A 13,475-nucleotide genomic window follows, 5' to 3' on the forward strand; every position below is an offset into this window, starting at 1 on the left:
TTGAACTCAAGTCAGCTATGTGTGTGCAAGGTAAATGTCCTATCTGCTATGCTATTGCTCTGCAAAATCAGAAGGTTTGGAGGAGAAAGAAACATGAGCCACCTGGGCACAGGAAATACTTGGAGTGCTGCATCCCGGGGGGGCTGTCACCCCTTCTCTCACCCATGCAGACCTCAGATGGGAAAGAATGTCCTCCCTGATGCCATCAGCCATTTTCGCCTCTTTCTTTCCTTCTTCCCAGCCTCCCGGCCACCCCAGGCCACTCGGCATGAACATCTGCTGTGACTGTCTAATGGGCTAGTGACTTCAGCTCAGCCTAAAGCCTAATGTCACATCTTGAAAGTGGCTCTGAGGGATGGGAACAGATGAGTGCCCTGAGAAGGTGGCTATTAATGCTCAGAGATCCTGGGGACCCACTGAGATTATGGGGGGCATGACAGTCTTGGGTACAACGGGGGTACTTTCTGCTTGTTCCTTATAGAAAGTAATTTCCAAAGGAACTCTGATTTTCCTCCCTTGCAACACCAGTTGGGAACCCTGACTCAGATGTCTTCAGGGCACTCTGGGGCCTCAGCTGTGAACCCCAGCTGAGGTCTAGCCATGCTTCTAATCCCTAAGAATGTGAAACAAAAAGCTTAAGGGTGGAGTGATAGATAGCACAGTATAGGCAACTGCAGTTCGATCCTTGGTATCCCATATGGTCTCCCGAGCCTGTCAGGAGTCACTCCTGAGCACACTTGGGTGTGGTCCACAAATACAATCAAGCAAACAAAACAAGAGTCCCCTAACCAGGGGTCTCAAACTCGCGGCCCTCCGTACAACATTTTATGGCCCTGCCCTAGAGGAATCTTTTTCTGTTTTGTTTTGTTTTAGTTGTTTGGGTCACACCTCCCAATGTTCACGGCTTACTACTGACTTTGCACTCAAGGATCACCCAGACTTTGCCTCCTGCGGCCCCCAGGTAAATTGAGTTTGAGACCCCTGCGACTGTCCCTCATGCCTACCAGTTGCCACCCACTGTGCCTCCCATCACCAAGGCACATGGCCTCTCCCTCATCTCGGACATCACTCTCAGATAGGGGCTTCTTACCTGACACAAAAGAATAGGACCACAGGCCCTGCCTTCTTGGGGAAGTCGTGCTCCAGCACCCGCCGATCCAGCTGCAGCCAGTTGAGGTGCCCACTGGGGAGAAAGAGAAAGGGGGTTAGGGGGCAGATTAGAGCTCCAGGTGGCACTAGTGTCTTATGAGCTGGGCCACAGACACTCAGACAGACATGGGCCTTGGCTATGCCACACCACATGAGCATCTGAAGAGCTTATAGGAATTTCTGAGTGCTCATATGCAGAGGTGATGGGGTGGTGGGGAAGTGGATTGCCACTGCCTGCCTGCACTGAACTGAATTTTCTTCAGCATTTCAATTCTGGCTCCCCTGCTGTAGCTGTTGTCACTGGGCGGTCGTGCTTGGTGATGCAGGGCTCTGATGCCCAGAGATAGTGCTGGTGGAACTGGGGTCACACATTTCATTTGGGATTGGTCAGAGTTTTCACTATATACCCTACAAAACAGTGCCAGGGGGGCCTTAGTGATAGCACATTGGGGAGGGTGTTTGTCTTGCATGCGGCCAACTTAGGTTCAGTCCCCTTAGGGTTTAGCAAGCCTGCCAGGAGTGATTCCTGAATGCAGAGCCAGGATAAACCTCTTGAGGGTGGGTGTGGTCCCCCCAAAGATAAACAAACAAAAATCAATTTCATCAGGCTTGTACTTGGCATGTGGGATGCTTTTGGCGATCAAACTTGAGACCTCACATCCACCACTGAGTTGCCTCAGGCTGCACACTGCAGAAGAAATGTACTTTTCTGTCCCCCACATTTTCACCCCAGCATCTTCCCAAAGCCTTTCTCCCCCCCAAGAGACTCAAAGACACAAAGTGAATTCAGGATATTCAGTCAGTCACTGCCATGTTCCCCAGCCTCCTGTCCATCTTCTCAGAGGCCACCCAAGAGACAGGAGCAAAAGACTTTGCAAAGACTTTCTGGCCACAGACACTCAGTACTGCTCTATTTATCTGAGAAGGTGCAACACTCGAAGCAAACACAGGCAGGGCTTTAGGGTCTGGCTTTGGCCCCACGTGCCGTATCTCCAACCCCAGGTGAATGAGTTTAAAGCAGTCACTGCATGAAATAATCCAGACCAGGCTGAGGATGAAACATATGTAGTCTGGCAATCTTCTATCTCATATCGAGAGCCAGTTGCCTGTCAGAACTATTATTATTGAGTAAAGAAACCACCCCCAGGTGGGAGAGTAAGGACACAGAAAGGATAAATAATTCAGGCTATCCTGAGTCAGTCCTGCTCAGATTTACATGTAAGATAACCCATATTTTGGGGGTAAAACCAAGTTGTAAACCAATAGATACAAAGAGATCAGGGGTGATCTTTGTTTTTGGTAAAATAAGGTATAATCTAACAGCCTGGTCATTAGTAGAGACCTGAAACAGGCCAAATCCATGAGCTGGAGACAGATCCAGCCATGATAGATCCAGAATGATTCCCCCCAGCTTCTCTCCTCACCTACACTTTTCCTTCGCCACTTCCCTCGTCTCCCCTGAAAGTGAAGGTGAAGGGGCGTGAAGAAGAATTTATTATTATTTATTTTAAAGTCTCTTCTTTTTATGCTTTAACTAAGAGACAACGGCTGGCCCAGCCTCCATTATTCTCATTGATTTTTCATTTGAGAATTCACATTCATGCATTTGCCAATAATGAAGCCCCAAAGAAAAAGGGTCAGCAGATAAAGGGAGGGTTTTAACCCAGGGTTGACTGATAACCATTTTTAAAACCACAGTGAGATAACACTCATCAGCCTAAGTCAAATGGTTGGGCCAGTCATCTGTGCAACAGCTCCCGGCAACAGAAATTGGGTGCATTTATCTAAGAGATCACTTAGCAATCTCAGACAAGTAGAATCTGAGTTTCAGTGTGGGCACCTTCGACAAAGATGGCTGGGGAGGACTTAGTCCTCAGTCCCCAGGAGGAGAATGAGGTGCTGTCTTTGCTGGTTTCTCCCAGTCATTTGGAATGAACTGCTCCTTAAGTCCAAAGGAGAGGAAATGCTCTCACAGGTGGGGGGTCCCTAGGAGGCGCTGTGGAGCAGGAGGTGCTCAGTCTCATCACTCCTGAGAAGTCCTGTGGGCTGGGAGTCTTGGTGATAATGAACCGGCTACTGCTACTGGGTGAGAATATCCGATTAGCCATCAGCTCGGGCTAGAACAATGCTCAATTCTCAGGCCATATCTAGATTGGTGGAATCAGGATTCTAGAGAACATTTATTTTATAGATTCTGAGATGACACCAAAGTGCAGTCGGAGCTGGCTAGCAAAATGTAAATAATAATAACATAATTTAATTAGGGGCCCGAGAGATAGCACGGTGGTAGGCGCTTGCCTTGCACACAGCTGAACCAGGACGGACGGTGGTTCAAATCCCAGCATCCCATATGGTCCCCCGAACCTGCCAGGAGCAATTTCTGAGCATAGAGCTATGAGTAACCCTTGAGTGCTACCAGGGGTGACCCCAAAACCAAATAAATTTTTTTAATTAAGGGGCCAAGGACATAGTCTAGGGATCAGGGTACATGTAGTTACCTAGGTTTTAAATATTTTTAAAGTATTAAAATTTTTAAGAATATCATTTCATGATTACACTCATTTGTGAGATAGTATGGTACTAATATCCAAAGATAGAATAGTAATAATATCCAGAGACAACAGAGCCAGAGACAGGAGGACCAGTCTATGGTAAGAGGCTTGTCACAAAGAGCAGGGGATGTAGTTAGGGCAGAGAAGGGACTACTATGACAATGAGAGTTGGACATGATCAGTCTAGATAGGAACTAAAAATTTTGGGTGCTGAAAGTAGGTACAGTGATAGACATGATACGCCTTTAGTACCAATATTGCAAACCACAGTGTCTAAAAGGATAACAAGGAAAAGAGAGAGAGAGAGACAGAGAGAGAGAGAGAGACAGAGAGAGAAGAGAAATGTCTGTCCCAGAGACAGGCAAGGAGGACAGTAGGAGGAATCTGGTGACCTTGGTAGCTGAAAATGTGCCCTGAGGAAGGGTGTTGGACACTGTGTGACTGAAACTCAACCATGAACAACTTTGAATCTGTGTTTAAATATATGAACTGTACCTTTCAACTGTGTATCTCATAGTGATTCAATTAAAGAATTATTTGATTATGGAAAAAATATCCAAAAAAACCCCCAAAGAATATAATTTCAAAACACTTTTTGCTGGATGCTGGGCATAGAATCCAGGGTCTTAATTCATTGCAAACGTGTGTTCTATTACACACAACACAATTATCTTCAGATCAAATTTAGAGTTTGCTTCTGAATATTTTCAAGGCTGCCAGAAGAATGTCACTACATACGTCATCCCTACCTCGATCACTCCCAGATGACCAAATTGTTAGGGCAGAGTGCACACAGACGGCAATGAACTAACAATCATGCAGCCCTGAGTCGAGGGTCACGAGGAGTGGCCCCAGTGGACAATTCTGAGGGGTGACGAGATGTCACTGAATCTGGATACACAAAGGCTTTTCAGAGAAAACCTGGAGACATTTCGCTTATGTCAGCGTTTGTGACTCAAGTTTTGAGAAACTGAAATATGGTTCAGATGGAAGACATTAACTATCTTTGCAACTCTTCTTAATGTCTATTATTATTATTATTATTATTATTATTATTATTATTTTGGTTTTTGGGCCACATCTGGTGATGCTCAGGGGTTACTCCTGGCTAAGCACTCATAAATCGCTCCTGGCTCAGGGGACCATATGACCATGATACGCCGGGTATCAAACCGTGCGTCCTAGGTCAGCCAAGTGCAAGGCAAACACCCTACCGTTGCACCATTGCTCCAGCCCCTCAATGTCTATTATTAAATAAAGACTAAAAACTTATTTTGAAGAAGTCCAGTATTGGGCCAGAGAGAGGCTGAGTGTAGGGTTCATGTGTGAGAGGTCAAAGTTCGATACCCAGCACTGTATGATCCCCTGAGCACCACTAGGGGTGACCTGTGAGTACAGAGCTAGGAGTATCCCCTGAGCACCACCAGATGTAGCCCATAAAGAAAAAGAAAAAAATAATTAAAGTACCAATTATTGCAAAACTGGACCAGTAGACAATATTGAATATTCTGGTTTTTTTTTTTATTGTTGTTTGTCTTGTTTTGGGGTCACAACTGGCAGTTCTCAGAGGTTACTCTTGGCTCTGTGCTCAGGAATTACTCCTGAGGGGTTCGTAGGTGGGGTCTGAAAATGTTAATGCTATTCATTAATAGAAATTCTAATTCAGAAGGTTCCAGAATTCCTGAAGAGCCGATCTACCTGCTTCAAAAGAGGAAGGTCTGATTTGTGTGTGGTGGGTGAGACTGATGTTCATAGGCACCCACCTGGACTGAGGATGACATAGTAGGGAAGGGCATGGAAAGATAGGGGCTCCCCCAAACAGCATCCACCCATTCTCTCCCCCAAACTCAAGGAACTAACTATACAGGATGAAAGGGATCTAACCCAGGTCAGCCACGTGCAAGGCAAGAGCCTTCACCACTGTACTATCACTCCAGCCTCAAATATTGAATATTCTTGGACAGAAAATCTTACACCAAGAACTTAAGGCACCTTTTAAATGAATACAGCTGAAAATGCGAGAGAATCTTCTAGTAACTTCCAGCTTCTAATCTATATTCTGCTTCCGACATGCCTTCCCCAGGCCAGAACAGAGTCCTGGAAATGCCACTGGCCACAGGACATCCAAAGACACAAGTTGGCCTCTGGTCTCCATCTCACTCTGTCTAGCTGGCAGCTATGACTTTTTCAGTTCTTTTGACTCATATTTTCGAGCTTCCGTCTGTTTTGATTGCATTAGAAAACAGGCCTATGTGTGGGGCCTACAAGAGGTTGGAAGCAAGGATGCCTTTTCCAGCCCCAAATGTGCAGCATTCCTTCAGTGTCTGCTTAAATATATCCCTTAGGCTCACACATGCACTCGCAGATGGGAGTGAGCACAGGTTTGCTTGAAATCCTGGTGCCCATCAAACTCCTGTTTTATAGTCAGGCCATATTCACATCGAGGGCTGGCCACCAAGTCCAAAGCCTTGTGGGCAGTGCATGACTGCCCACAGCAGCCATCTGCCCTGCCTGAACTGTGGTGAAGGCCAGTTTCCTCCTTTGCACCAGCAAGTGGGACTGAACACAGCTCAACAGCTGCAGGAGCAGGTGTTGTCTGACCATTCGGCTGATGCCCTGAGTCACAGGGACACTCTGTCCCTGTCACCTGGTTCTGGTCTCTGTTGGCCCAGTTCTTGGTTTCCTCTGGCCTCTGGCATTCCTTGCTTCCTCCGTGAGTCAGGCCCACCTGCCAGATCATTCTGCAGGAACTTTCTGCAGCTGCGGTTCTTTCTAGCTCCCTCCCCACCACTCTGACAAGTCCTGGAGAAACATACCTCCTAGCAAAACACCCCCCCCCCCCCCGCCCCAGGGCTCACCTCCTCCTGCTCATTTTAGGGCCCACAGAGCCCATCCCCTATTGGCAGTAGCCCACTCTCTGCCCTCTGCTTTGGACAAAGGAGATTCCTTCAGCTTAGCTCTGCAAGGTCACACCCCTCAAACACTCATGTGCATGCATGGTCAGGGCACATGCAAACACCCAGGTGTGCATGTGATTCATACACACAGGCAGAGGCTCACCTATGTACACATGCATGTTTGCACACAGAAGTGCTTTTCTTTTTCTTTTTTTTGTTTTTGGGTCACACCCAGCAGCACTCAGGGGTTACTCCTGACTTCAGGCTCAGAAATTGCTCCTGAAAGGCTTGGGGGGCCATATGGGATGCTGGGATTTCAACCATCGTCCTTCTGCATCAAGGCAAACACCCGACCTCCATGCTATCTCTCCAGCCCCACAAGTGCTTTTCTGGCCAGTCTGAGAAGAGCAGAGTTTGGCCCTGACTGGGCCCAGTTCCTACACCCCCCGGATAACAGGAATACTTGTGGGTGGGTTTTTATCAAAAGGGAAAGTATAATCAGAGACTCAAGTTCATGGGCTCCTGCCTGAGAAGGAGTCGGGAAAGTGAACAATGGAAAGATAATTAATTGGCAAGTGCTGTTTCCTTCTCATTAATGAAAAGTGTCTGCAGTGATTCTGGGGAGAAAGGGCAGGGGTGCAGGGTGACCTTCCTGTGAAGGTGACACCCCAGCTCCTAACCAGTCTGACGCCCTCACCCTGCCCCATGTCCTCAGCTCCATTTGTGGGTACAGCGATGCTTCTAGAATCTTCTTCCTTTCCCTTTGGGCTGACCTTGAACTTCCTGCTATCTCTAAGAAGGCGGGACTTGTGCCACGGGTGGGCAGCTCCAACCATAACATGCCTACAATGTCACTGCCACCCTGGGGTTCCACATTCCAGCTGGTGTTTTGGTAGGGGGGGGGATCCAGATAAAAGCCTCCAACCCACGGCTGCTCCCCAGAATGTGTGTGCAGGACCTGCCCTCTCTGACTGTCTGGGGTAGTCCCTCCTGTTCTTAACCATCCTACCCTGATGGCACTGTAGAATGGAAAAGGGAGGTATAGCCTCCTAGAAAGTCTTGACCAGCCGTTCACCCATTCAGAGGTGTAGAAAAGCTTTTCTAGTATGTTAAAGATCTAGAGGAAAATGTGTGTGTGTGTGCTCACGTGTACATGTATACGTGCATGTAAAGACACAGAGGAAAGACACAACCAAATGCTTTCCTGCAGCAGCCGCTGATTATTATCTAGAACTGCAGCAGGTATGCCCTGGACTCTCCCGAGAATATTTAACATATTTCAGAGGAAACTACAATGGTAGGAAAGGCATTTCGAATTGTGTGTGAGTTTGTAAAACGGGAAAAGCACAGAAAGCAAAAATAGTCAGAGGAAGGAGTGAGTCTGGATTTATTTTTATATCTGACTTCATCTTAGACAGTCAAATAGCCCCCAAAGACTTTTCATTTTTTCAGTCCATCATCAAAGTAGCTTCCTGTCATTGTTACCCCAACACTGGAGAGCAAAACTTGATTTACATAAGTGCTCGTTGAATTGTTAAAACTCACACCCATACAAATCTCTTCTTAAAGACAAATTAAAGTTTTAGTTCGGAATACGAGTCAGCTTGATTTTAAGAACTAGTCAGCTGAATAAATTAAGAGAATTAGCATCACCCTAATTATATACCATTGGTGGAAAGTAATCAGCAGGTCTTTGAAATTACAGATAAGCCTGAGCTGACCATTACTTCTGGATCTAAGTGACCATGGCAGACACCTGGGTCAGGGACAATTTCCAGTCTAGCTTTATCCCTGCCCACTCTGGGGACTGGGGATAGCACTTACGTCTCATCTGTGAAGGCGATCCCAAAGTATTCCTTTTCCTTCAGGTTGAAGTGAGATGCCACGAGGTCAAGCAACTCCTTGGCCAAAAGCTTGGGCTGAGGGAGGACGAGAGGGAGAAAGGAAGTCAGTGCTTTCTAGGCAGTAGGTGACCCAGGTGAAATTTTAAATGAAAAAATCTCAGCACTCAAGTACATCAATGCAAATTATGTACATCATTTAAAAGATCCCAAGGAAAAGGACCCTGTGGAGCAAATAGCCACATCTTGGGCCATCAGCAGACCAAAACATTCTTTCTGCCTGAGAGCCCAGGAGTCTGGTCTGTCACATACACTATTCATTCTGCAGAACTTGCAAAATCAGGATTAACCTTCCCCATACAGAATTCTTCATTATGAACTGACAGGAGGCAACTCATTCAAAATCCACCCATTCATCCACCACCCATACATCAATCTACTCATCTACCCACCCATCTACCTATCCATCCACCAACCCACTCATCCATCCATCCATCCACCCATCTATCAGTTCACTCATACATACATAATCTACTCATCCATTCACAGATCACCCACCAACCCCTCCATCTATCCATCATCCATTCATCCATCCACCTATCAATATATCCATCCATCTACCCATCCATCCACCAATCCATACATTAATCTACTCATTCACCCAGCCATGCACCTACCTACCCATCCATCCATCCGTCTACCCATCCATATATCAATCTACTCATCTATTCGCCATCCATCCATCAACATATCAAACCACCCATCTAGACATCAATCTATTCATTTACCCCCAACCCACCCCTCTATTCATCCATCATCCATCCATCCATCTATCCACCTATCAATCTCTCCATCCACCTATCCATCAGTCTAACCATCCATACATTAATCTACTCCTTCACCCATCCATGCATCCACCTATCCATCCATCCATCCATCAACCCACTCATCCATATATCAATCTACTCATCCATTTATCATCCATCCATCCATGCAGCTATGGATCCATTTATCCATGGATCCAGGTATAAGTACATCTATCCACCCATCCACCCACCTATCCATCCATCCATCCATCCATCCATCCATCCATCCATCCATCCATCCATCCATTCACCCACCCACTCATTCCATCCATCCATCAACCCACCCACCCACCCATCCATCCATCCATCCATCCATCCATCCATCCATCCATCCATCCATCCATCAACCCACCCATCCATTCATCCATCCACTCATTTATCTCTCATCTGTCCATCTATCTGTTCATCTATAATTTTCCCATCCTATATTTAAAGGACTGCTGCTATGTATATCTGTGTTCTATGCTCTCTATAAATCTATAAATCTTGACTCTACATCACACCCTATAAGATGGTTCTAGTATCAGCCCCAACAAATGTGGAGAACACAGGTGCCCAGAAATGAATCAACTGTTGGGGCAGAAATTTTAACCCTGGCTCCAGTGACTCTGCCCCCTACCACTCTACTCTGTGAACTCCAAACAAAAAAAAATTTCTTCTGTCAGAAATATTCAAAGTGGGCCCGAAGAGATAGCACAGCGGCGTTTGCCTTGCAAGCAGCTGATCCAGGACCAAAGGTGGTTGGTTCGAATCCCGGTGTCCCATATGGTCCCCCATGCCTGCCAGGAGCTATTTCTGAGCAGACAGCCAGGAGTAACCCCTGAGTACCGCCGGGTGTGACCCAAAAACAAACAAACAAAAAAATTCAAAGTAAAAAAAAAAAAGAAATATTCAAAGTGACATAAAAAAACTCAGGGAATAAAATTTAAAGATGAATAGAAATCCCCCTTCTATTTGCATTTGTTTTTCCAAAGAAGAATTATTTTCCTTAAGAATATTTACTGTGGGGAAGGGGCAGAAGAAAGAAAAAGAAAAGAATGTTGTTGATGGCGTTTGATGGTGTTGTGACAGGCGAGAGGGGGGACTTGGTGCTCAGAAACCATCAGTGCTGGGGACCCAGTCCAGGGCCTCACAGGAAGGTACCCTTTTACCACTAGAACCAAATTGCCCACCAGTGATTGTTAAATCTCTGCCAATCCAAAGGTGTGTGCTAGAACTCCAGGCAGAAGATCTCTGGATTTGTTTGTACTGGCAAGACTTCATTTACCTTGGGCTGTTCTCAAATAACCACCGAACAAGCCACTCGTAGGTGGATAATCAATGGAAGCAGAGATGTCCAGGGAATTGCGAGTTTTCAGTTACCTCAGGCACCAGCAAACACACTGTCTTTACAACAAATGTGCCCTTCCAGCACATTCGTTAGACAGCAGAGCTCCAAGCTCAGAACAAAAAACAATAAAAAACAATCCGAGAAAATGTGTGTACATGGATGTGTGTGTTTGCAATTTCGCATTGACACACATTCACACACACTTCCCAAGTATATCTAATACCCTGGTGTCTCTGTCAGAAGTGAATAAAACATAGTAATGAAAACTTTCGAGGTCCTGCTATGAAATACATAATATTCCGGGGCCGGAGAGATAGCATGGAGGTAAGGCGTTTGCCTTTCATGCAGAAGGTCATCGGTTCGAATCCCGGCGTCCCATATGGTCCCCCGTGCCTGCCAGGAGCAATTTCTGAGCATGGAGCCAGGAATAAACCCTGAGCACTGCCGGGTGTGACCCAAAAACCACAAAAAAAAAAAAAAAAAGAAATACATAATATTCCACCCAAAATTGACAGGCTGATGTCCTGGTCCCCACAGCAAGGATATTTGGAGGTGACCTTTGAGATGTGATGAGGGGGATGATTATGAGGATGGTTCTTATAATGCCATCAGTGTCCATGTCCAAAATCAGGGCAGAAAATATTCTAGAAACCAAGAGCATGATGGGATATATGCTTCTCACTGGTTGCCTGTGGCACGTCTGCTGGTGTTATATGGCCTGGGAATGCTGCTACACATAAATATCCACATGGCCCCTTGTCACAGGAGAAGGGGGCTGTGGGCTCACCCCCACCCATGTGAGCCCAAGGCCAGGACACCACTGTATACACAGCAGGCCGGAACCAGATTCAGGGTTGTCTCCTGGTGGCTGGCGGCTCTCAGCAGCAGGGCTGTCTGTCTCTGCTGCTCTGTGCCCAGGTCTGGGTGAACCTGCGTGGCCACTCAAATATAACAGCACTGACTGGCACACATTGGCTGCGTGCCCAATAGTTCCAGTGGGAGCCGGGCATAGACTTCACTACCGAAATGTCAGGAGAGTGACTGAGCCTCATGAGGGAAGACGAAAATAAAGAACGGGTGTTCCTGGAAGGGAAGAGGAAGGACAGAAGGCTGCCTAAAAAATAATACTGGAGACTTGCCAAACCCAGGAGTGAAGGAAACATGAGACCATGAAGCTAAGCGGCCTCCTAGTCACCCACAGACAATGTGGACCCCCAGATACTTGGTAGTGTGGACCCCCACAAGCAGTATGGACTCCCAATCACTGGAAACACCACCTCAATGGACTCAGAGGAGAGCAGATGTCTCGGTGGAGCCTTTATGAGAATTTTTCAGGACACAGGAGCCCCGAGGTGCCCGGAGAAGCCCAGACTAGTGCAGGCAGGCAGACAAGCCTTTGTCTGGTCACAGTCAAGAACAGCAGGAGGTTGCTTCAGAGTAGTCCTCTCTTTTTTTTTTTTCCAGCCTCCATCAGGGCACTTTGTGGCCAGAGGACTTGCCACTCTGGAAATGACTCTTGTATTAAAAATATGTCATTTCTTTTTCTTTGAAGGCCCCAAGATGCACGCAGCCGGGGGGTGGGTGAACTGTGTGTGTGTGTGTGTGTGTGTGTGTGTGTGTGTGTGTGTGTGTGTGTGTGTAGGCCCAAGATGCACGCAGCTGGGGGATGGGTGAGGTGTGTGTGTGTGTGTGTGTGTGTGTGTGTGTGGTGTGAAAGTGCTTGAATTGCATACCCAAGCTCTGGGGTTTCAGCCCTGGCACCAAAGACAACATTAAAAAAAAAAAAAAAGATAAGACATTAAAAGAAAATCCCATTCTGGAGGAACTGTGTGATGAGGGCTGGGCTCACTCAGGACTCCCAGGCCCACAGAAGAATGGATGAGGGCGGGGAATAGTAACCTGCTTTCGCCCTGCTTTCTGCAAGTCCAGATGGAGGGAGGAGAGCTGGGAGTAGGGAGGCTCTGAATCAATCAATGGTGCTGAGCCAGGCTGATGGTGCTGGCTGTAGTAAGTGGTGCTAGCCCATTGGCTGATCATTACCTAGTCAGATTTCTCATTGGCTGCCCATTATCCCCTGGGGTGTGAGCTCATTGGTTGCCCATTTTCCCAGAGGAGTGCATTCATTGGCTGATCCTTACTCCATGCGTGTGTGTGTGTGTGTGTGTGTGTGTGTGTGTGTACGTATGAGGTCATTCTGTACTTTCAGCTCCTCCTCATACGCCCCTGCAGCTCTGATTTTTGTCCTGCTGTAGGAGGGGCAACCTGAGCCCAGTGCCCTGTGCAGGCAGATAAGGAGGGGGAACAACTGGGATCTGAGATCTTCAGCTTCCAAACACCCCCCAAGGAGGGGACAGGGGGTAGGGCTGTCCCCAAAGCCCAGACAGGAAATCTCTGCAGGACCCCCATCTAGCCTGGACCCTGGAGACTCATGACATAGGAGTGACAGACAGCAGAAGCTCCCAACAAAGCCAACAGGCACTTGCGTCTAGAGCATTCCACCAGAGATGCTGTCAGGTCTGAGCTCTGCGGGGGGAAAGGGGGGCTGGATTTTCTGAAGAGGCCATTTTGCTAAAGTCACTTAAATCACAGGGAGGTGCAGAGGGGCAGAAAAGCCTGTCACCAGAAAAGCAGGCCAATGACCTTGTTGGCAGCACAGCTGGGGCCAGACCCACTGTAAACCCTTCTGTCATTTGTGAAAATGGGGCAGCAAGCTGGAGAGGCGAGAAGGGAAAACAACAACAACAACTACAACATATACAGTGAACAGGGAGTCCCTCAGGTGGACCAGACTGGGACAGCTGAGGTTCCTGCCCTGCTCAGCCCTCTCTCTTTTTGGTCTC

The 13,475-nt window shown here is 47.2% G+C and overlaps 1 protein-coding gene across 3 annotated transcripts in view; it reads right to left on the minus strand.

Moving 5' to 3' along the window:
• The window catches only part of FRMD4A (FERM domain containing 4A), a 337,218-nt gene that overhangs the window by 75,307 nt on the left and 248,436 nt on the right, over positions 1-13,475 (minus strand). For all 3 annotated transcript variants that reach the window (XM_049777757.1, XM_049777756.1, XM_049777758.1), the window contains 2 exons: positions 8,423-8,517; positions 1,091-1,183 (listed from right to left, as the gene is read on the minus strand). In XM_049777757.1, coding sequence (XP_049633714.1) covers positions 1,091-1,183; positions 8,423-8,517 — 188 coding nt within the window. The remainder of the gene's footprint in view (positions 1-1,090; positions 1,184-8,422; positions 8,518-13,475) is intronic.

Source organism: Suncus etruscus, chromosome 7, assembly GCF_024139225.1.
Source record: "Suncus etruscus isolate mSunEtr1 chromosome 7, mSunEtr1.pri.cur, whole genome shotgun sequence".
Taxonomy (NCBI): Eukaryota; Metazoa; Chordata; class Mammalia; order Eulipotyphla; family Soricidae; genus Suncus; species Suncus etruscus.